The 25,492-nt window shown below is 38.9% G+C and overlaps 3 protein-coding genes across 5 annotated transcripts in view; 2 read left to right on the forward strand and 1 right to left on the reverse strand.

The window, feature by feature from the left end:
• The window catches only part of LOC115232473, a 27,144-nt gene extending 14,937 nt beyond the window's left edge, over positions 1-12,207 (forward strand). For all 3 annotated transcript variants that reach the window (XM_029802354.2, XM_029802355.2, XM_029802356.2), the window contains exon 3: positions 10,580-12,207. In XM_029802354.2, the coding sequence (XP_029658214.1) occupies positions 10,580-10,791 (212 nt within the window). In that variant the 3' untranslated portion in view covers positions 10,792-12,207. The remainder of the gene's footprint in view (positions 1-10,579) is intronic.
• Positions 12,208-17,669: 5,462 nt separating this feature from the next.
• Positions 17,670-25,257, reverse strand: LOC115229941 (39S ribosomal protein L35, mitochondrial). The gene is made up of 3 exons (XM_029800199.2): positions 25,127-25,257; positions 21,802-22,003; positions 17,670-18,424 (listed from the first exon to the last, which is right to left on the reverse strand). The coding sequence occupies exons 1-3, from the start codon at positions 25,152-25,154 to the stop codon at positions 18,061-18,063; spliced, it is 594 nt and encodes a 197-aa protein (XP_029656059.1). The 5' UTR covers positions 25,155-25,257; the 3' UTR covers positions 17,670-18,060.
• LOC115229931 (MICOS complex subunit Mic60) overlaps positions 25,163-25,492 on the forward strand; it is a 28,394-nt gene continuing 28,064 nt past the window's right edge. Inside the window, exon 1 of the mRNA XM_029800195.2 lies at positions 25,163-25,290. Within this exon, the coding sequence (XP_029656055.1) occupies positions 25,252-25,290 (39 nt within the window). The 5' untranslated portion in view covers positions 25,163-25,251. The remainder of the gene's footprint in view (positions 25,291-25,492) is intronic.

A 25,492-nucleotide genomic window follows, 5' to 3' on the forward strand; every position in this document is an offset into this window, starting at 1 on the left:
GGGGACACTGAACTTCAAAAGATTGAGAGGCTTAGGTCTGTTATGAACTTTAAGACTCATAAGGCCAGAGCTTAATCCAGTTTCCATGTTATATAACGGGAAGCTTTATGAAAATAAACAAGACGAAGGCAGGTGGAATACAAACGAACAATTGTATTAGTATGGCGCTCAGGAATATAAATAAAACAAGTATTTTACGTTTCGAGCCTACGCTCTTCAACAGAAAGATACACAGAAAAAAAACACGGGAGAGAAACAAGGAGAGAAAAAAAATGCGTGCAGAAGTCAGCGAATCAACATGGCGATGTTATATACTTGACTGAAGTTACAACATTCCCCTTTAATGGGATGTCAGACTGTCACAGGTTTAACTTCCCAGCTATTGCGGGAACTCATTTATGGCTGAGTGGACCAGAACAACATGAAATGAAGTGTTTTGCTCAAGAACACCGCACACTGCTCGGTCTAGGAACTGAAACTGTGATCTTATGATTGTGAGTGCAACACCCCAACCATTAGGCCATGTATTTTCACACAAAAGGTTAAGAGCTATCGATCAATTGCATGTTTAATGTTAGCCTGAGAAACAGAGCACAACTAGACAGATAGTTAGGAAGATGGGAATAACTAGCTAGCTAGACAGATAGATAGAGAGAGAGAGAGAGGCTGGGTATGAAAGCCATCATCCTGAGGTATGCAGTAGAGGTGCTTGCTCTGGTATGTGATGCAAGTGGGTGTGTTGGAATGTACTAGTGGAATGGTCTGATTTTAGAATGCTGAAATCAGACCACTCAGCTTGTCTTAACATCGCAAACAGCATTAAAAAAATGATAATGAGATTTTTTTGTAAACAAGTCCTATTCTGTCCTTTACAATCAACATTAGAAATTACTTTCATTTTCTTACTTTATGACCTTTCTTTCTACATTATACAACTGTTGCTCCTGGTCAGGCAGGTTTCTTTTTTCACTTGGAAAATTTATGCTAATATGGGACGTTTATGTGGCATGGGATTTGAAAATTGTACACATAAAAACTGAGTGATACCTTTTGTGATTAAGGTTATATAATAATAAGTGAATGCATAAGGAAAATTTTCTTCCCAGCTGCATTAGCAGCAGAGCAAGTGTATAAATAGTTCTAATTGCATTATCTGCACTGACCAGAACTAAGCCTATTTTGTACTGAGTGACTTGCCTGACTTTGTAGTAACCAGCTACCATAGACATCAACTTGAAAATTTATAGTATATCTCAGGGTTTGAACATTATCCAGGAGGCTCTTTATCTGAAGACAGTAATTAGCAATTACAACTGTGATATATATTTCTTTACTACCCACAAGGGGCTAAACACAGAGGGGATAAACAAGGACAGACAAACGGATTAAGTCGATTATATTGACCCCAGTGCGTAACTGGTACTTAATTTATCGACCCCGAAAGGATGAAAGGCAAAGTCGACCTCGGCGGAATTTGAACTCAGAACGTAACGGCAGACGAAATACGGCTACGCATTTTGCCTGGCGTGCTAACGTTTCTGCCAGCTTGCCGAACTGTGATATAGTTTACTTCTCCCTTTTTTTATGAATATAACACAAACCATCAAACTCTGTATATGATAAGGCCAGTCAGTCTCCAACAACTTCATATAGAGACCTTATTGTGTATTCTGTGCAGATCAGTCTCCATTAATTTCATATAGAGACCCTACATTGTTCATATAGCTGAAATTGCACAATAATATAATATATATATATATATATATATATATAATATATATATATATTACGGAGATGTACTTGCATAGCGAGTGACTTGATCTGAGATTGGGTGCTGGAACGAAAACAATTGCAGTGCGGAAGGTGTTTATAAGCCATTTAAGAAACATGCAAAACCGTTAGATTCACTTCAACACTTATTTAATTTGTAAAAATATTTTCGGCGCTTTGAGACCGTGACCTGTTCACTGACAAAGCTTAGCACAAAGCTTTGTCAGTGAACAGGTCGCGGTGTCAAAGTGACGAAAATATTTTGACAAATTAAATTTAAATGTTGAAGTGGATCTAACGGTTTTGCGTGTTTCTTAAATGGCTTATAAACACCTTCCACGCTGCAATTGTGTGTATATATATATATATATATATACTGAGTCAAGTACATCAACATCAAATGGAAATTGTAGTTGTGATACCTGTGCCGGTGGCACATAAAAGCACCATCTGAACATGGCCGATGCCAGCGCTGCCTTGACTGGCTTCCATGCCAGTGGCACGTAAAAAGCACCAACCGATCGTAGCCGTTGCCAGTCTTCCCTGGCACGTAAAAAGCAGCCACTACACTCATGGAGTGGTTGGCATTAGGAAGGACATCAAGCTGTAGAAACACTGCCAGATCAGACTGGAGCCTGGTGCAGCCTCCTGGCTTCCCAGACCCCGGTCGAACCGTCCAACCCATGCTAGCATGGAAAACGGACATTAAACGATGATGGTGATGATGATGATGGTGTGTATGTATATATATATATATATATATGCATTTATACATGTGTATATAAATGTATATGTATGTATTTGTACACATGTATATGTGTGTACATATATATGTTTGTGTATGTACTTGTATACATATGTATATCTGTATATATATATATATATTTGTTTGTGTATATGTATGTTTATGTGTCGACCTTGAGTGACTTTAACACAACCAAAGCACTCTATAGGGGATTAGTGGAGGGGAGGTGCGATGAGGAGCTCGGGGTGAACCTGGGCGTTGAAGAGGAATACCTGATCTGCGTGTTCAGGACGACTTTCGGGCGAGGACCTATGGACAACTTCCAGAGATCCCTGGCCTGGCAGTGCTACCTGTTCAGGATAAGCTCTACAGACACGGCTTGAGAAACATGTGGCTGACCTGCCCGAGATGTGGTCAGACTGATGAAACCATTCTGCATGCACTCGTGCAGTGTCCAACCATTTCCGACCTGTGGGCTTATGTCAAATGACTGCTGTCACATGTGAGATGAGTCAGTTTATCAGCCGAGTCTATCATCAATATTGTCACGCCTCCTTCCTTCAAACGGGAAGGAAGAGCTATTTTCATCATACTTGTGGCTATGGCGAAAGAATGTATCTGGTGGATGTGTCTGAAAGGATTAGAGACAAACACTTTCCTCTCTGGTCAATCTCTCATCAACTTCTTCAAGTATCACTTGAAAAGGAAGGTGAGGCAAGTTTTGTCTAGCAAATGTTTCAAAAAAAGATGGGTGAATGTAGCAAGGATGGCACGTATGAATGACGAAGCCACCTTGAGCATAATCCTATGAACCCGGAAAAATTTAAAACAGAGAGTTACTTACTTGCAAATAAATGTGTTAACATGTGACATTATTGACTGAGGTTACCGTGGTCTTTTCCATAAGCTTTTCTTTCCACGGATAAACCTTATCTGCTTCCCCCTTTACACTTTACATCATGACATTTCTGTGGTACACGATCCCTATTGATCGTTTTTTACCTTTTTATGATCCGTTCTGACCGAAAACCTACCCCACTTTTTATTTTCTCCCCAAAAATAAAAGCTCTACTTTGTAATTTGTCCCATCTGTGTTCAGCCCTGTGTGGCTAATAAAAAAACATGTATGTTCATGTGTGTGTGTGTGTGTGTGTGTGTGTATACGCTTGTGTGTATATCATCATCATCATCATTTAACGTCTGTTTTCCATGCTAGCATGGGTTGGATGGTTCAACCGGGGTCTGGTAAACCATGGAAGCTGCACCAGGCTCTAGTCTGATTTGGCAGTGTTTCTACAGCTGGATGCCCTTCCTAATGCCAACCACTCTGTGAGTGTAGTGGGTGCTTTTTACGTGCCACCGGCACAGGAGCCAGAGCAGGCTGGCAAACGGCCATGATCGGTTGGTGCTTTTATGTGTCACCGACACGGATGCCAGTTAGGCGACGCTAGTATCTGCCACATTCAGACGGTGGTTTTTACGTGTCCCCAGCACGGGTATCTTAATTACAATTTCCATTTGAATTTTTATTTTGATGTTGACGCTGATGTATTTATATTATATATATATATATATAATATATATATATATATATATATATATATACACACACACATGTGTATATATGTTTGTGTACATATATATATATAATATATATATATATAATATATATATATATATATTATATACACATATATATATGTGGACAGGAGAGGATGCAGAGCCTATTCGTATGTTTTGAATTTGTTAGTACTGGATGTCGAGGGTGTTTGTCTGAGGTTACTCAAATCAGACGGGTATGTTCGATTTTTAGTGCTCTCAAATTTAAATTTAATGAAATCTTGTGCTGATGAAGGGAATGTTGGAATAGGGATGTATTTCTAGCATCTCTACATTTAACTAACCCAGAAACACGTTCACAAGTAATCTAATTTTGAGTGAACTTTCGTTATTTTTCCCTCTATGCCTACGTGAATTGTTTGTGAGTATACATTGTCTGGGAGACTCTTCTTATAGTAGAGGAAATAGCTAAATTCTTTGGCTGCTATTTCTAAAAGTTCGGTATGTGGTAAAGTAAATTTTTTTGCTGAACCCTAATTATATAAAGTAATGTTTAAATTTACTGTAAATGGTCCTTTTACATACTGAACACTGCTTGATAAAATTATTAATTACTAATTAATTAATTAATTTTACCCTTATTATTATTGACTATATATATATATGTTTCTGTGTATATATATATATATATATATGTATGTATATATATATATATATACTAGCAGTATCGCCCGGCGTTGCTCGGGTTTTCGGGTTTGTAAGGGAAATAACTATATAAGCATTTTTAGAGAGTTACTTCCCTTATATAATAGTGAAAAAATGCATTAAAATGGAAAAAATGATGGTAAATTTTTTTTTTAAATCGTAGATGTGCTCTAATACCCAGAAGGGTTTGATATGAATCACGACTATAAGATACCCGGTTTTGGTTACACTGCACCGCAAAATGTGGGAGTAGTTAGGAATCTAAATCGTAGGAGACAGACACACAACTTCACTTTTATATATAAAGAAGATCTCCGTTTTTGGCCTCATCGTGCAACACGGATTCACATACTCCCAACTCTGCCTGGAACAGCGTTACATTTTCAGTCAACAAACACAAACTCCTTTTGAACTCAATACAACTCCTTCCTCTTAACAACTATCTCTACACCCTCCTTTAAAAAAACACAACTTTTTATTTTATTTTATCCTCTCTTACACCCACTTCCTTTTTTTACACTGTTACCTTTTTTGTGATTTTTTATAGTTTTTTTTTTCTGTTGAATTTTAAAACTTTCTAATTGTATTAATTGTTTTATAATTGTATTAATTTCTATGTTATCTCTTCAATTTTTTATTTAAAATTTTGTTTTTATTTTATAATTTTATATTGTAACTGTTATATTTTGTATTTCCTATTCATTTTTCATTTTTACATCTTGTACTCTCCCCCCTTTTCCCCTTTTTTTATCACTCTTATTATATTTTATTTCTGTAAACACGCATACATATACACATATAGACGCATGTGCACAGACATCAATGCACATATGCCTCCTCATGCACCACACACATCTGCACAGACATGCGTATACATGCATGCACACAGGAAAGCAATATACCTCCACACACACAACCTCATGCACACACTCACATGCACGCTCATACACACAAATATGAATGCACATATACCTCACCCACCCAACAAGCACATGCATGCACACACAATGCACACAGACATGCACATATACACACACGTGCCTAACACAATCCCATGCACACCTACTCACATGCATGCACACGTGTACACACAACTACATGCACATGCATAGGAATGCACATATACCTCCACACACACAGCTCCACATACACATGCACCACACACACAACCCCATGTACACACACATATACTTATGCACACACAAGCACATGAATGCACACATACCTCCTATACATACATGCACACAGTTGCACATACATAGACATACACACGCACATATATGCACATACACACAAACAGGGACGCACATGTAACTCCACACACAACCCCACACAAACATACATACACACATGCACATACACGTACAAGCACACACACTCACACACAGATGCATGCACACACTACACACAACATATACATACATGCACACACATACATACACACACACACATACTTCAATCTGCCAGTCAAGCGCCTTTCTACTGACCATTCCTCTACACACAACTACACAAAGGACCACCACTCCTGTTACCATGCTGCTGAAGTCTTCCTACAACATTAAGAGACACAAAGTTCACTCACACATATAAACAGCTAACACTATACAAACACCACACACACACACACACAAACACAACACATACACACATATATACTCACACACACATGCTATTACACACACACATCTACACACAGATTGCGCACATGCTCATACCCACACATTAAATGGTTGCCAACCGTTAATCATTGATGGTTTGCAGTTGTTTGCTCAACATGCAGGAAATGACCACCTATTTTGTATATCTTCAGCTACCTCTGAAGAGATTCGACTTTCACATAATTTAAAATTTTATTAATTAACTAGCAGTATCGCCCGGCGTTGCTCGGGTTTGTAAGGGAAATAACTATATAAGCATTTTTAGAGAGTTATAGCCAAAAAATAGCAAAAAAATGCATTAAAATGGAAAAAAAATGATGGTAAATTTTTTCAAAAATCGTAGACATTTTTAGAGAGTTACTTCCCTTATATAATAGCGAAAAAAATGCATTAAAATGGGAAAAAATGATGGTAAATTTTTTTTTAAATCGTAGACTCATTGTAGACATGTGCTAATACCCAGAAGGGCTCGATATGAATCACAACTATAAGATACCCGGTTTTGGTTAAACTGCACCACAAAATGTGGGAGTAGTTAGGAATCTAAATCGTAGGAGACAGACACATAACCTTACTTTTATATATAAAGATTAATTTTCTGAAGGTCTTGAATTGTAACAGTTGTAAGGGATGTTTGTCAATTTTGGCTAACTGGGAGGATAGTATCAAAGGAAAGCCAACTGGGAGGATAGTTTTTGTATGTTTGATTTTGATTCCCTCAACAGGTCTTCGCAATCGAGTTTGATTTCGATTTTGATATCACTTGCCTCAAAAGGTCTTCACTAGCAAAGTTTAGTGTCCAATGAAGGAAAGGCACACATAAGTGGACTGGTTACACCCCTGGCATAGGCCACAAGGTTATGGTCTTACTTGTGCTTGCTGAGTTTCTCAAGCAGAGCATATTTCCAAAAGTCTTGGTCACTAGTCATTGCCTCAGTGAGGCCCAATGTTTGAAGGTCATGCTTCACCACCTCATCCCAGGTCTTCCTGTGTCTACCTCTTCCACAGGTTCCCTCAACTGCTAGGGTGTGGAACTTTTCTCACACAGCTATCCACGTCCATTCTCGCCACATGACCATACCAGTGCAGTTGTCTCTCTTGCACACCACATCTGATGCTCCTTAGGTCCAACTTTTCTCTGTACTTATACTCTGTCAAGTATGCACACTGACATTGCACATTGACATTACACATCCATCGGATCATACTGGCTTCATTCCTTGTGAGCTTATGCATGTCCTCAGCAGTCACAGCCCCTGTTTCACTGCCATGTAGCATGGCTGTTCGTACACATGCGTCATACAGTCTATCTTTTACTCTGAGCAAGAGGCCCTTTGTCACCAGCAGAGGTAAGAGCTCTCTGAACTTTGCCCAGGCTATTCTTATTCTAGCAGCTACACTTTCAGTGCACCCTCCCCCACTACTGACTTGGTCACCTAGGTAACAGAAGCTATCAACTACTTCTAGTTTTTCTCCCTGGAATGTGGCGGAAGTTGTTCTCTGCACATTTTCAGTGTTTATTGCTCCCAAGCATCTGCCACATACAAAAACTATCTTCCCAGTTAGCCTTCCTTTGATATTACTGCACCTCTTATGTGTCCATAGCTTACACTGGGTACATCTTATAGAGTTTCTACCTACGCCTCTACTACAGATCAAGCAGGGCCAGCTACCTGAAGGGATTTGTGGTTTGCCTGCCTTCCTACTTATTAGGACTTTGGTTTTAGCTAGGTTGACTCTAAATGTATGTATGTGTGTATATGTAGGTAGGTAGGTACGTAAGTTGGCAGAAATGTTAGTGTGCTGGGTGAAATGCTTGACAGTATTTCATCTGTCTTATCGTTCTGAGTTCAAAGTCCACCGAAGCTGACTGTACTTTTTATAGACGCAAGAATGGCTGTGTGGTAAGTAGCTTGCTTACCAACCACATGGTTACGGGTTCAGCTCCACTGCGTGGCACTTTGGGCAAGTGTCTTCTACTTTAGCCTCGGGCCGACCAAAGCCTTGTGAGTGGATTTGGTAGACGAAAACTGAAAGAAGCCCGTCGTATATATGTTTACATATGCGTGTATATGTTTGTGTGTCTGTGTTCGTCCCCCCAACATCGCTTGACAACCGATGTTGGTGTGTTTACGTCTCCGTAATTTAGCGATTCGGCAAAAGAGACCGATAGAATAAGTACTATGCTTACGAAGAATAAGTCCAGGGGTCGATTTACTCCACTAGAGGCGGTGCTCCAGCATGGCCACAGTCAAATGACAAACAAGTAAAAGAGCGAATGTATGTATGTATGTATGTGTATATATATATATATATATATATATATATATATATATATATACACACATACACACATATATATGTCCAATAATACTATATTTGTTCCACGTCCTTGCGCTGTTTTTTTTTGTGCTTGTTTGGATTAACTATATATGCATATATATATGGGAGCTCCTGTATGCTTATGAACTTGCTCTAATGACCTTGTTGATGACCTAATATATATGTGTGTATATGTATATAATATATATGTGTATATATTGACCGCTAACTCCAAAAGTTTTTTATTCTCTCTTTGTTTATTTCCTCATTACACTACTGAGTATATTAAGTGGGTGAGGGCAACAAGTGGTTTTACCCTTAATTTGTATGGCAAGAAGAATGCGGAGGGAATCCAGAGGTTGTATTCATCAGCTGTTAGACATCCCCCCACTCAAATAAAACACTAAACTGGCATTCTTTCGGATTAACTCGACGACTCAATGACAAGCAATCGGTTGTTTCCGTAACAACTCAACAATTCACTTCGGATATCTTCGTGACCTCTGTGACAGCTGCTGTAGCAGCTACTAAAATGGGAGGAGGAGGAAGAAGCTCATTGTTGTGTATGCGTACTTATTCTTGTCTGTGTGTGCGTGCTTCTCGTCTGTGTGTGTGTGCGTGCGTTCTTGTTCTTGTCTGTGTGTGTAAGTATGCAAGGCTTTTTGGTGACATAATTCGTTATATCTATATTCCACAATACATAAATATATAACAAGCACGCACGCACACACACAGACAAGAAGAAGCACGCACACACACACACACAGACAAGAAGAAGCACGCACGCACACACAACCCATTAGCTTTTTCCTCCTCCTCCCATTTTAGCAGCTATCACGGAGGTCACGAAGATATCCGAAGTGAATTGTCGAGTTGTCACGGAAACAACCGATTGCTGTCATTGAATCGTCGAGTTAATCCGAAAGAATGCCACTAAACTTAAATAACTAAATATATAGATGGACTGAATAACTGATTAAATGATTAATTGAACAACTCAACACAGTTGCATAGCGCCTTGCATTTAATGTATTGTAAACATATTTTTAGCGATGAATAACAACAGCTTAGAAAAATAACTTATCCGGTACCTTCTGATATTTTGTCCCTTATTAGAAATTGGTCCTTATAACTTTCGACATAGAATTTCCCCATGTATTGCCCATATATTTTGGTAAATACACAGTTAATTCCCCTAATTAGACGGCTACAGTCTCTCAGGAGCAAACTTAACTGCATATTTCGTACATGATTGTCATAAAACACTGTAGCTTTATGTCAATATCTTGTGCAGAGAAACTGGTGAACCAGTTTTGTTCCGGGGCCTCTTACTGAATACCCTCCCTATCAGCTTTATAAAAGTTCAGGCTGGAAAGGAATTGGATGCTTCTAGTAGCTTTCATGTCTACTGTTTTCTGCAGACTATAAATTGTTCTACTAAGTTATGGTACAAGAAAATGGTCAGTGTCACTCTTAACATTATGGGTAAGGTCAAGAACAATTTTACCCTTCGTTGGGTGGAGCACTATTTGCTCTATGAATAGCATATGTTTGGGAAGTCAAGTAGAGACTCTCCTTGCCTCTGTTCATGCTGTGGCATGTCTGAGAAAAGGAGGCCCTCAGTTTAGAGAATTTTTACCTCTTTATGATTGAAAATTTTACTTTATTTTGTACAAATGATTATATAAGCCTGTGGGCACAATAAAATGGGCTCACAGGTGCAATTGCACCTGTGGGCAGGATTTTCCCCACCCCTGCTTTATATCTTGTTAATAGATTTTTATTTCTCACAACCTGTTTTTTCTTGTTTTCTTTGTAGGTTCTGAGCTAAATCCCTCTTCCTCAATTGAAGAGACAGCTGAGAAAAGGTTGCAGTATTACTTAGGAGGAGTATTTTCACATATTGAACTTCTTAAGATACACATGAAAGACTTGAACTCTAAATTTACTGAAAACACAAATTCGTACTTATTAATGATGGACCATATTACCGACCTTCTTAATGAAGATGTGATTCTATCTGCCTTTTAATTATTGTATAGCTAATTTCTTTTTCATAACATATAAGTTTCTGGTAAATGATATTGGTGAATAACAACAATCTGAATAATATATATCTATATTGTTGATGTCATAAGTATGATGTAGATATACAGACACATACATATATAAGAAAAGGAAAGTAGTTAGGATCTGGATAAAAGCTATTTAGCATGTTCATCCCTTTTAAGGGATTCATCCATATATATATAAATTTCATTTATGTATATATATGAATTTCAGCTGCTGTGAAACATGGGATTAAGAAACCTAGAGTAGAGCTGGAGTGAAGCTTCAGCTTCAAATATATGAATAAACTCTACTTCATGTATTAAGTAATCTTTATTGTTAGCTCCGTTTACTTTAAGGCCTTTTGATTACAGGTTTTGTTTCTATGCCTGGAAGTTCTCCTTTAAATCTTCTACAGATTCAGCTATAAGAACCAGCTCATCAGCAACATAAGGGTTTGCATGGGCAGCTAGTCTTCAACTCCTGTGACATGACTCTTATCTGTTATTTCCCCACTATGTGACAATCAGGACTGACTTAAGTGACCTTGAATGTTTCTCAAACTTATCAAGAGGTTTCTCTCACTTCACTTTCTGGCTCAGAGGAAAGGGCAGTCTTGCTGTTGAGTCTGTTTAAGATGGACTTTCTCTCTCTCTCACACACACATTTTCCACACTGGAAAGCCTCTTTCTTTTTGGTGTCAATAAGAGCAAGTGCACCATTATCATTTCATACATACTTCTCAACATCGTGATTCTTACCTGAGAGAGACAAGGTGGGGTTGTTAAGTGTATCAATAATGCTATATTCAAAAGCCTTAATAGAGTCTCACTCCATTTGTTGGTTTGGTATATAGCAGTTGTCTTCTTGTGATCATGTCCTTGGAGACTGGTGTTGTTTTTTGTACTGACAATGTATTCCCAATTTAATCACCAACATCAAGTAGAACTGGTTTACATTATCATCAGTAGCAGTTCCAGCTGCCTTCATAACCTAAACACCACTAGCTAACACATTGCTGTCACTTGATTGGCTGGTCATTCTTTTTAGTGTATTTGAGGAAGACCTCTCTTTGTTGTGTTGCTCTCATCCATCAACCTCTTTTAATAGCACTTCTGTGCTTCTTTCAGCACCACTAAGAGTAAATCTCCCATTATATTTCTGTATACTCTTCTCCCGATTTTTTCTTGCCTACTGCCTTGCAATCCATAATAACTATTTGAATAAATATTTGGCAAAGGTGGAAACAGGCTTGTCACTCAAATAAATGCTACAGGAAGCTAAAGAACCCTTCACATGGTCAGAGATTTAGGGACATCCTCATCAAGAAATTTTGATGAGAAGGAGGAGGAGCTTCAGACATCGGACATAGAAGGTAGCAAAAGTTAGAATCAAAGAGTAAATGTAGCAATGACCAAAGTTATAGTAAGCAGAAAGGCGAACTCAGCACAACACCCCCTCGGGCAGGTGGCCCTGCTCGATCTGTAGGAAAGGTGTAGGTAGAAACTCCATAAGATGCACCCAATGTAAGCTATGGACGCATAAGAGGTGCAGCAACATCAAAGGGAAATTAACTGATAAGATAGCTTTCATGTACGGCAGATGCACAGGGACAATAGACACCACAGACACTCAGAAAACAGATTCCATCACACTCCAGGGGGAGAAACTAGAAGTAGTTGATAGTTTCCGCTACCTGGGTGACCAAGTTAGTAGTGGAGGTGGATGCTCAGAGAGTGTCACCACTAGAATACGAATAGCCTGGACAAAGTTCAGAAAGCTCCTACCCCTACTGGCGACAAAGGGTCTCTCGCTCAGAGTGAAAGGTATATTGTATGATGCATGTGTGTGAACTGCCATGCTTCACGGTAGTGAAACATGGGCTGTGACTGCAGAGGACATGCGTAGACTTGAAAGAAATGAAGCTAGCATGATCCGCTGGATGTGTAATGTCAGTGTGCACGCACGACAGAGTGTAAGCACCCTGAGAGAAATGCTGGACATAAGAAGCATCAGATGTGGTGTGCAAGAGCGACGCTTGCGATGGTATGGTCATGTACTGCGGATGGATGAGGAGAGATGTGTGAAGAAGTGCCACTCCCAAACAGTTGAAGGTATCAGGGGGAGAGGTAGACCCAGGAAGACATGGGATGAGGTAGTCAAGCATGACCTCAGATCGTTGGGCCTCACTGAGGCAATGGTGAAGGACCGAGATCTCTGGAGATATGCTGTGACTGCAAAGACCCGGGCTGCTTCCTGCACCAGTCCCACATAGCCCCTGCCCATTCAAAGTACTCTGGATTCCAGAACATCCCGCTGTGCTTGAGGAGACCTGTTGAGTCAAGTACATGAACATGAACATCGAAATAAATATCAATGGAAATAGTAGTTGTGATACCTGTGCTGGTGGCACATAAAAAGCACCATCCGAATGTGACCGTTGCCAGCCCCGCCTCGACTGGCTTCTGTGCCGGTAGCACATAAAAAGCACCATCCGAACGTGTCCGATGCCAGCGCCGCCCCGACTGGCTTCTGTGTTGGTGGCACATAAAAAGCACCGTCCGAACATGGCTGATGCCAGCGCTGCCTCAACTGGCTCCAGTACCGGTGGCACATAAAAAGCACCATCCGAACGTGACCATTGCCAGCGCCGCCTTGGCTGGCTTCCGTGCCGGTGGCACGTTAAAAGCTCCAACCGATCGTGGCCGATGCCGGCCCCCCCCCCCCTGGCACCTGTGCAGGTGGCACGCAAAAAGCACCCACTACACTCGCGGAGTGGTTGGCGTTAGGAAGGGCATCCAGCTGTAGAAACACTGCCAGATCAGACTGGAGCCTGGTGCAGCCCCTGGCTTCTCAGACCCCGGTCAAACCGTCCAACCCGTGCTAGCGCGGAAAACGGACGTTAAACGATGATGATGATGATGAAGATATAATACTCGATGATTGGTATAAAAGTATTATTGTCAACTGCATGATCTATATCTTCCTATATTACCTGTTTGAGTGACTAGCCTGTTCCCACCTTCAACAAATATTTTAACCCATTAGCATTTAATCCTGCCATATCCAGCCCAAATATTCTCTGTTTTATGTTCAAACTGGCCAGATCCTGCCTTTCACATCTACCCTACAATCTCATTTTGAAAATATACAATCACATCATTGAGATCTCTGTGCTACAAGGTGACAAATGATTAGTTGAAAACGATATGAATAAACATTACATTTAATAGAGTAATCCGAATGCCAAGAGGTTAAGCATCTCAACAGTTATGCCAAATAGATCAGCCCTATCAAGGACCTTCAGAATATCCATTTCATTGAAGGATGACCACGGCACTGTGAGGATCCTATTTCAGTGGGGATAGGTTGGAAAATCCATTTCAGCTAATACCCGTTCACAACTTACTTTCCCATCTCTAATAATAATCCGTCTCATTTGCCCACCATAGCAAACCTTAGGATTATATCACCAAATAGTTTTTCTTTCTTAGAGTATAATATTGAATATTAAAATATCTTTCTAAACTATTCCTCAATTAAATGATGTTCATTTTTGTTGCTTTATTGATATTCATAAAAGTTGCACGAGTTTAATTAAAATTTTCATGTTTAAACTTATATCATTAAAAAGAGAGTAAATATACATTGATATGTGTGTGTGTGGCGTACTTGATATGTGATTGTTGTAAACAAGCATCTTTATCATACAAGTGATGTTGTTCATTTCCTATCCTCCATGAAGATGTGTCCAGCCATAAGGAAATTTGACCTTGCTTGGAAATAGGTGAGGGATGGTACCAGGAGGGGCATCCAACCAGAGGAAATCCAATTAATTCATGCCAAACAAGTATGAAAAATTAGATGTTAGATAATTAATACACTTGTGCCAGTGACACGTAAAAAGCACTGTCCGAACGTGGCAGATGCCAGCACCGCCTGATTGGCATCCGTGTTGGTGACACGTAAAAGCACCAACCGATCGTGGCTGTTTGCTAGCCTGCTCTGGCCCCTGTGCCAGTGGCACGTAAAAAACACCCGCTACACTCATGGAGTGGTTGGCATTAGGAAGGGCATCCAGCTGTAGAAACTGCCAAATCAGACTAGAGCCTGGTGCAGCCTTCATGGCTTACCAGACCCCAGTCGAACCGTCCAGCTCATGCTAGCATGGAAAATGGACGTTAAATGATGATGATATGAAATTGTTTATCAAAACATTTTGAAGATCAAATTTGAGAGGCTTCTTTACTCAACATAATTTCTGGACTTCTCATGCAAGGTTCTCTACAGATTCAAATTTCTTACTGGATTTTCTTGGCAGCAGAGTAAATTTTCCAAACTATATGTGATTCTAGATTGAGAGCATGACTGTGTGGTTGAGAAGTTTACTTCCTTAACCTGTGGTTTCAGGTTCATTCCCACATTGTGACACCTTGAGCAGGTGTCCTCTGCTATAGCCCGGTGAGTAGTAGAGAAAAACTGAAAGAAGCCTATTGTTATCATTTAATATTCCTGTTCCATTCTGGTATAGATTAGATGATTTGACAGGATCAAGAACTGCATTGTACTTGAATGTCTGCTTTAGATGGCTGGATGCCCTTCCTTACATCATGTACTGGGTGCTGATTTTTAAGACACCATATATTGTACATATGTATATGTTTGTTTGTGCCTCCATGTCTTGACATGATACTTGTAAATGTATGTCACTGTCATACAAGCAGTGTTATCTGTTTCCACGAGTGTGATCATTGACAGAGCGGCTAACAGGCTTCCGTGCCACTTAAAAGGCACCATTCGAGCGTAATCATTACCAGCGTCGCCTTACTGGCACTCGAGCCACGTGCTAGTAGGGTGTTAAGCGCATCATCCGAGCATGATCGTTGCCAGAGCGGTTATCTGGCCTCCGTGACGGTGGCACGTAAAAGACACCATTTTAGCGTCATCGTTACCAGCATCGCCTTACTGGCACCTGTGCCGGTGGCATGTGTAAAAGATTCGAGCGAGGTCATTGCCAGTACCGCCTGACTGGCCCCGTGCTGGTGTCACGTAAAAGCACCCACTACACTCTCGGAGTGGTTGGCGTTAGGAAGGGCATCCAGCTGTAGAAACTCTGCCAGATCAAGATTGAAGCCTGGTGCGGCCATCCAGTTCGCCAGCCCTCAGTCAATCGTCCAACCCATGCTAGCATGGAAAGCGGACGTTAAACGACGATGATGATGATGATGACGACTTACCCATAAATACGTGTTTGGTCATGGGGAAACATTACATTGCTAAGAAACAAGTGAGGGCTGGTCATTGCAAAATCATCTATCTCAAAGAATTTTTCAACCCATGCAAGCATGGATAATTGGATGTTAAAATTTAAAATACCCAGAGTTGTAGATTTATCATTGTTTTATATTTTTGTTTATCCAAAATTAAGATAAAAACTCCTGTTTGCTTTCTAAAAGAAAACATTTTTTTACGCTTATAAAGAGCAATGTTGTTATATTATTGTGAGAGATGGGAATGAAAAGGATATTGAAAGCTGGAGAGAAATAAGTTGAGCATTGAATATGTAATGTCAGTATGCGTGAATGACAATAAATGTGAGCTAAGAAAGAAAATGGTCTTAACTCGAATCAATGATAGTGTGAAAGAAAAGGATGATATTTAAGTGAAGATGAACCAAACAACCAAAGTAGAAGAAGCCTGCAGAACAAACTTCTTCATAATTTGTTTTATGAGAAAAATATTGTAAATTATTTTCAATTCGACTATTTTGTTATTGTAACATTGCAATTGGAGCAGTATCATACTATAAAGCATTCCTATTCAATAATGGTGAATAAAACATTTTCAGCCTGTTCCCTCTTTTTTGTTTGTTATATTTTGGTTCTGATTATTCTTGTGCATCTTAAATCAGTTCCTCCAAATAAATATTAAAAGATAACTGTACATAAACTTTAAAAAACTAACACAAAAATCAGTAATATTACACTTTCTTGTGTTAATCATGAGCTCATCAGCATTTTACGTTTTTTCATGTTGGCATAGGTTGGTCAGTTTGTCATAGTTTGGCTCTTTATTGGGAGTCACTGTTTCTATAAACTGATGCTTGTCTTATTTGGCTTGATGCCCCTCTTATCACCAATCACTTTACAGAGTCTACTGGGTGCATTTTCTCATGGTACCAACACTAGAGAGTTTAACTAAAAGGGTCTAAGAATTCTGCTCATTTGGTAACATATTTTCTTGTATATTATCCCTACCCTATAAATTCTGTGCATTCAATCAAAATGTGTAATTAAGTCTAAATTTATAACCCAACACTGCATGTGTAGGATGGTTATACAGCAGTTAAAAAAAACAAACCTGTTATCATGTAACCAGTTTAAAATGGGTGGAATTCAAAAGGTCAGATTGACTAAATAAAGTTTATTTGTATAGTTAGTGTTAACATAATAGAAATAATTACACAGTAAGGAAAAGTTTGTTAATGATTAGATGCAAGTGTAGCTATGTGGTTCAATAACAAAAGGTAACTAAAAAGTACATTTTGATAAAAAAAAAAAAAATTGGAATCTAGATAAATTTTGTAGCCAGTGTAGACTTTACTTGCTTTCTTCTAGTAAAAGTTACACAATCCAAACTAATTAATAAACAGCTTCCTTTACTGTAGTGCAGAAGACATCTAATGTGCTTAATCCATAAGCTGAACATATGCTGTCATAATGGGTCTGGCAAAAAAAAATGTTGAAGTCCTGCAAGTGTGGAAAAGTTAACATTAAAAACGATATTGATGATATATATTTTTACAAAAGTATGTCCCATAACTATTAGAAAAGACTAGTTAAAGAAAACAAACACTAATGGAAATTTCTCAAAATAATTTATTAAAAGGTTAGTTTACTTCAACTACCTGAATCTGTTGGTGTTACTCTCGGAGACGGGATGAAAGTAGTGAAGTGCATCAGTTTTATATGCATAGAGTATGTCTTTAAATGTAATAAAAATACTCAATACAAGTAGAGTATATTCATTTAAAGCAGATATTTCATTCTTTCATTAATTTCAAGTCCTTGCTCAAATAAATGTAGGGAAACTTAGCCATAGTTCAGCTTCAGATGAAAACATATACATATACACATAAGTGATATAGTTAATGTAAGTTTTTGTTTCCAAAGGGTAAAAAAGCTGGATCACTGTATCTTTTGAGTTAAAGAGCAAAATATATAATAAATTTGATCCATTAAAATATATTATCTATGGGAAAAACAAGGGCTTTTTGACATCAAATTTTGTAGTGCTTCTATCTTGATATATTTCATAAGGATCATCTGGAAAATATCTTTTCTTCAGCCAGTGACGAGAAACCATTCTCTCTAATTTCTTAGATTGAGTCTTGTTGCAAAAAACTGTTTCTTGGAGCCTGAAAACACGTCTACTATTTTTAGCCCAACGTTTATTACTTCGACCAGATCTTGCTCTAATCCAAAGTCCAGATCTCAAGCGATAAAATCGACTTACTACAGCTGAACTAGATTTTGGTCTTCCTTTTTTATAGCTACAAACTATTTTATTTCGAACGCTTGTGACATTAGGTGTCTGCGGAGCACTCAGTAGTTTTCTGGAAGAAGATAAAAAAGATGATGAATGGATATTTAAAAATATAGGTCTCTTACTTACATTTTTAAAAATTGTTTTCCTGAAGGAAATAATAGTTTCTTATGACAATACAACAAAGTTTGTTTTCTTGTTATAGGCAAGAATAGTATCAATTTAAATATATTTACTATAAGTATTTGCGAACACCAAAAGCTGAAAAGTGAAAGTAACCTTGGAGCAATTTGAACTGAGAGAATGTGTCACTGAATTAGTTACAAAACCGCCATTCTTATGAATCATCATTTAATGTTTGTTTTCCATTCTGGCATGGATTGGATGGTTCGACAGGAGCCAGCCAGGTGAAGAGCTGCCCAGGTTCTATGTCTGTTTTGGCATGGTTTCTACAGCTAGGTGCTCTTCATAACACCAACTACTTTACACAGTGTACTGGGTGCTTTTATGCAGTACCAGCAGAGGTGTATTTACGTGGAACCAGCACCCATGAGTCGCAAGATTAGGATCACTCAGCTGAAGAGGGACGCAAGGCTCAAGCCTGTATTCAAGGCAACCACACTTTTATTTAGCTTTATGTGTTTTCTCAAGCACAGCAAACCACCAGGAATCTTGGTCCCCTATCATTCCCTGTGAATCCCAAAGTCAGTAGATCCTTTCTCACCACTTCATTCCACACCTGCCTGGGTCTACTCCTTCCACATGTTCCCTCTACAGTCAGAGACTGGTACCTTTTGATGCAACTGTCTTCATTCATATGCATTACATGGCCATACCAGTAGTCTTCTTTCTTGCACACTACACTAAATCACTTACATTATGTCGTATATGCACACTGATATTACCCAACCAGTGGAGCATACTGGCTTCATTTCTTTCAAGCCTTCTCATATCCCCAATAGTCACAACCTATGTCTTACTGCCATGTAGCATAACTGTTTGTAGAACTGTGTTTCACTCTGAGGGAGAGGCCCTTCGTTATTAGCAGATATCATAGCGCTCTGAACTTTGCCCAGCCTATTCTTATTCTAGCAGCTAAGCTTTCAAACAACATCCCCCACTACTAACTTGGTCACCTATGTAATGGAAACTGTCTACTGCTTCTATGGATCCCCACTTGATATTTGAATGAGTCTATTTTTTATTCATTCTTGGTGTTTAATGCACTTGTACATCTCTTAGTCTTCCAGTAATTCTGCTGCACCTCGTATGTATCCACAGCTTGCACCAAGTACACCGTATGGAGTGTCTCCCAACACCTTTTCAATATATCGAGCAGGGCCATCTCCCTGAAAGGATCTGTGATTTGTCTGGTTCAATGTAATCCAGTCAGAATTATTCATCACCTAGGCAAGGTCATGGCTGTGTGTTTAAGAAGTTTGCTTCATAACCACGATTTCAGGTTCAGTCCCACTGTGTGACACCTTGTGAAAGTGTCTTCTAGTAGAGTGTCCAAATCCTTATGAGTGAATAATTTGGAATGCAGAAATGGAAAAAAAAATCCTGGTGTATATGTGCGTTGAAAATCTAGTTGCTAGAATACAAATTAGCTGGAGAAAGTTTAGAGAATTTTTACCTCTGTTGGTAACAAAAGGCTTCTATCTCAGAAGGAAAAGCAGATTGTATGATGCTTGTGAATTAACATGACTGTTAAAATTGGGCTATGAATGCAGAGAATATGCAAAGACTTGAAAGAAATGAGACATGTATGCTCTGATGGATGTGCGATGTCAGTGTGCATATAAGACTAAGTACAAATGTATTTGGAGAAAAATTAGGTATAAGAGACACTGGATATGGTGTGCAGGAGAGAAGATTGAGCTGGTAAGTGGATAGATAAGGGCAGCTGTATAAAGAAGTGCTGATAGCTAAACATGGAAGGAACATGTGGAAGAGGTAGACCTAGGAAAATGTGGAATGAACTGGTGAAGACTGACGTCACAATGTTGAACCTCTAAGAGAAGAGGACAGAGATGAATGGCGTTACAGAGAAGATCCATCCATCTCAGCAAAATTGAGGCTCTTTCAAGCATTCCTCCACAATTCATCTATTTTCTTCACTTTCTGCTAGTGAACTGATATCTTCTGAGTTCAACTCATTCCTTATCTCTAATCATCTGTCACACTATTTTCATTTAGTGCAATTCCTATTCTGTCTCATATTCATATTGTACCTGGATCCCAAATCTCTTTCTTCTCTCTTTCTCCCCCTCACTTTCCAGGTGGACAAGTCACATATTTACCTCTTCAGCAAGTCACCTGCTCCTCTCCCTCTATCATAATTTCTTTCCCCAGTCTATACCTTGTCCACCCTGCAGGGTGGTTGGTGTTCAGAAGAGCATCCAGCTGTAGAAACCATGTCAAAGCAGACATAGAGCCTGGCAGAGACCCCTGGCTCATCTGTTCTTGTCGAACTGTCCAACCCATGTCAGCATGGAAAAAGGAATGTTAAGTGATGATGATACACACACAAACAAAACGTGTGTGTGTGTGTGTGTACATATATATATGTATATATATATATATATATATATATATATATACACATATATATACATATATACATACATGGAGTTTGTTGAGGCAGGTCTTCTATGCCCAGATGCCCTCCCTGTTGCAAAAGTTCACCAGTTTACGAGTAAGGTGATATTTCTCCATGGTCAGGCTATGGTTCCATGGGATGTTGGAAACAAAGAACACAGTTTCTATGACAATATTTTTTGTATGTGTTAGAAAACAAAGACTCGCAAATGAGAAATGTTTGCCATGTGCAAATGTTTCCTATCTGCATGGCTGTGTAGTTTAAAAGCATCCTTTGCAACCACATAATGGACAGTATCTTGGATGTTTTCAACTAAAGCCCCATTCTGACCAATGCCTTGTGAGTGAAGAGAAATGGAAACTATATGGAAGTCTGTTGTACATATATGAAATTTTTTGTGTCTTTGCGCTTGTCTCTTACCACCACTTAAAAACCAGTGTTGGTTTGTTTACATCAACATAACTAAGTGGTCTGAGAAAAGAGACTTTTAAAATAAGGACCAGATTTTAAAATAGCTACTCGAGCCAATTTGACTGAACCCTTCAAGGAGGTACCCCAGCATGGCTGCAATCTGATGAGTGAAACAAGTAAAAGATAACACCTTAACCATATATATAAGCAATAAAAACAACTGAAGTTGATTTAGTACATCAAAAAGTATGTAAACCATGAAAATAATTGGAATTCATTCTAATTCCTTAAACCATTTATCTGTTGAACCATTCAGCTGTGTCAAAGCAACCTCTTATTTTTTATTTATTAATCAAAATGGCCCTGCTTCACAAAATAATCCCCCCAAAAAACTACAGATGCAATATAAACATTTAGAGATATGACATACTTACTGATTTAATCCATTGCAGCCTATATATCTGTGGATTTGTGTTGGTTGGCAGACAGAGACAAATGATCTGAGAGGCATAAGTGATTTTTGGTTGTTGAATCGATGCAAAAGTAGTGGTTTTGATGACACAGAAGAAATTATGCTTGGTAAAGATGCAGGTGAATACACAGATTTTGCCACATATTGAGTAGCAGCAGATAAAACTAAAAATAAAAAAAAAAGTAATGATTAAAAATAAAATATATTTAATGCAAATAGCATATTGTTTAGTAGATAACTTGTAAGTCATGACAATCCGGCAATTACAAATATTTTGTTCATAGTGATAAAGTCTTTTGCATGTCACCTCATTTTTTGTGTAAAAATATTCGAGCGAGGTCATTGCCAGTACCGCCTGACTGGCCCCCGTGCTGGTGGCACGTAAAAAGCACCCACTACACTCTCGGAGTGGTTGGCGTTAGGAAGGGCATCCATCTGTAGAAACTCTGCCAGATCGAGATTGGAGCCTGGTGCAGCCATCTGGTTTACCAGCCCTCAGTCAAAATCGTCCAACCCATGCTAGCATGGAAAGCGAACGTTAAACGATGATGATGAACAATGATCCAATTTCAGAATTCCAATTGTTGCCTATATATATTTAGATTATTAGTGCTGATATTTGGGTATCATCTTTATCTCATTGGGCAAAATGCTTAGCAGCATTTTATCTTTCCTTATGTTCTGAGTTCAAATTCCACCAAGGTCGGGTTTGCCTTTCATTCTTTTGGGGTTAATAAAATAAGTACCAGTTGAGACCATGGAATTGATGTAATCAACTTACTCCCTCCCTGAAACTGCTGGCCTTGTGCTAAAATTTGATACTGATATTTGGATGTTATCTGCAAGAAAGTCTTACTGAGAGGAGGTAATTACTTCAGGAAAGACATTTATTTATAAGACAAATATCATGAGTGATAACACATGTTACTCTGCATAGTACAAGGGTAACTGTTGATTTACCCATAACATTCTGCCACTTAACTAAGTGTCCCTCTATACTAATTTTGTATTGCTGATTCTGTAGTGCTTACAGTGGCCAAAACTTTTGCAGATATCAAAACCTATTTACATCTATGCCGACTTTCATCCAAAGTTTTATTTGTTAGTTCTTATAATGCTGTTAAATGTTGAGATTCACACAAATGTCAGCTGCTAGTTATTACTAACAGGCAAAAACCAAACAAAGACGGTTTTGAACTGAGAATTGTGAGACACCAGTCTAGATCCAAGAAAGTATTAAGTCCTGCATTTTACTATCACGTGCATCATGGCTGTGTGGTTAAGAAGTTTGCTTTGCAACCATGTGCTTTTGGGTTTTCCTTTAGTGCACTTCCTATTCTGTCTCATATTAACATTGTATCAGGACCCCATATCTCTTTCTCCCCCTCACTTTTCAGGTGGACAAGTTATATATTTACCTCTTCAGTGACACCCTGGGGCAAATGTATTCTTGGTCAACATGGTCTCCCAATCTACTAGAAATAGCATCCAAATCTCCCCGAACAATATTTAACCATTTTAAAAAGTGACGCAGAAGGTACGCTATGTCTGCAAAACAAGGAATGTATATATCATAATCATCATTTAACGTCCATTGTCCATGCTGGCATGGGTTGGACAGTCTGAGATAGAGCTAGCATGCTGCACCAGATGCCAGTCTGATTTGGCATGGTTTTCTATGGCTGGATGCCCTTCCTAATGCCAACCACTCTGAGAGTGTAATGGTTGCTTTTATGTGCCACCAGCACGTGCGCAATTTGCCTAACACAGGGGTGTGTTTACATGCCACTGGCATCTGCCATGACTGAGATTTTGCTTGATGGGTCTTCTTCTCAAGCACAACAATGCCAAAGGTATCGTTTCCCATTCAAACTGCTTCAGCCTTTGGAGTGTCATCCTCGCTGTATGTGGCCAAACATTATCCTGATGGAAGAATACCTTTCATCTTGAAACCAAAGAAAGTTGTTTTTCTTCTAGCACTGACTTAAGCTGCTCACAGTAGATTTCCTTTATTATCGTATGGTTTGGGTTTAAAAGTTGAAAGAGGACTAAGCCTTTCATGTCACACCAAACCTTATGTAGGTGAAGACCTTCTTTAGCCTGGGGTGCCAGTGTTTCTCCTTTCCCTACCCACTGTCTTTGGCACTTGACATTTTTATAGAGAACCCATTTCTCGTCACCTATCACTATTCAGTCCAAAAAGGTTCATTCGTGAGAAGAGCAAAGATTCACTCACTGCGTGAGATTAGACATGAAAAGTTTGTGAGGAACCCATTGACTCAATTTGCTGACTTTTCCAATGGCACACAGGTGTCGATGAATGATTGAATGACCAAATCCAAACTTCTCTGCTACTTCCTCAGCAGTTACGATGGGATCTTGTTCCAGCAGGGTTTGCAGGACGTGCTCGTCGAGCCCTACAGATCTTCTGGGAAGAGGCTCGTCGTCTAGGCTGTAGTTTCCGACTCGGAATTTCTGGAACCACCCTTGACACTGGCTTAAGCTTATGATCCGATCCCCATATACTGCGTTAATGTTCCTCGTACTTTCCGTTGCCTTTATTGAACTCATAAAGCAAAATATGCTCCTTTGTCACTTCCATTATAGCGTTAAAAAAAACAAAAAAAAAAAACTGATAAAATCGAACTGCACTCTTCTAAACTTACCCTAAAAATAAGTCCAAGGTAAAATTACTACCTGCTTTTATAGCAAGTTGATGCAGGTAGTTTATCCTGTCCCCCTCCAACTTTTAGTTCAAGCAATTGAAAAAAGACGTATTATTTATGAGATGACCCAACATATAAAAGACAGGTACATCAGGCTAGATTACCACTGAGCACAGCCAGCTTGGGATTTAAAGAACATAGGGATGAAACAAGGACGTTTAAATAGCTTGTTTTGTGCTATATAAATTTTAGAAACATTCTACCTTTGAGTCACAACAAAACTGTGATCTATAGTTTATGCTTCGTGATTTTATTTCACATTCTTATTGAACTTCAGGAATTACTACTGTTGTGTAAACCTAAAAGAACAGACATAACCAACGAAGCTGCTTTGTATATGTGTGTAATAGCAACTATTTACTACACTGTTAACTTTGATCTTTATATAATGACATCTAGCATAATTGCATTAACGAACTGGTTGATTGCAATACATATTTAGAGTGTCGACAGTATAAAAAGCATTGTTCGTACTCTATCGTATCAGTCTGTTTGAGTGACAACAATTTAAAACAGAAATAAGAAATGTCCACCAAAAGAATTCCCAATAAAAAGACTCACCTTTGATGCCCTGCCGTAGACAAGCCATTGCAATAACGTGCTTCTGAGCAGGTTCAAGGAGAACAACTCCCGACTTCCGGTTTTCTATCCATGTCGCTTCCTGTCGGTGGCTTGTTAGCAGCGCAATGTGGAAATCAAGTCGGGGTGTTTCAGCAAGATTAAGGGTAGGAATTTCCACTGAACTTTCATTTTAAAGGAATTATTATTGATTCCCAAATACATTTACAATACTACATACTTTGTCATTCTACGCTATCTCTTCATTTACTTTACTTTTCCCTTCACGTAATTCGACCTTCATACCCTCATTCCTTATCACCTTTCTGTGATCTTTCTTCATTGTAATATATTTTTATGTACTTTAAC

This window comes from Octopus sinensis, linkage group LG2 (assembly GCF_006345805.1).
Source record: "Octopus sinensis linkage group LG2, ASM634580v1, whole genome shotgun sequence".
NCBI lineage: Eukaryota > Metazoa > Mollusca > Cephalopoda > Octopoda > Octopodidae > Octopus > Octopus sinensis.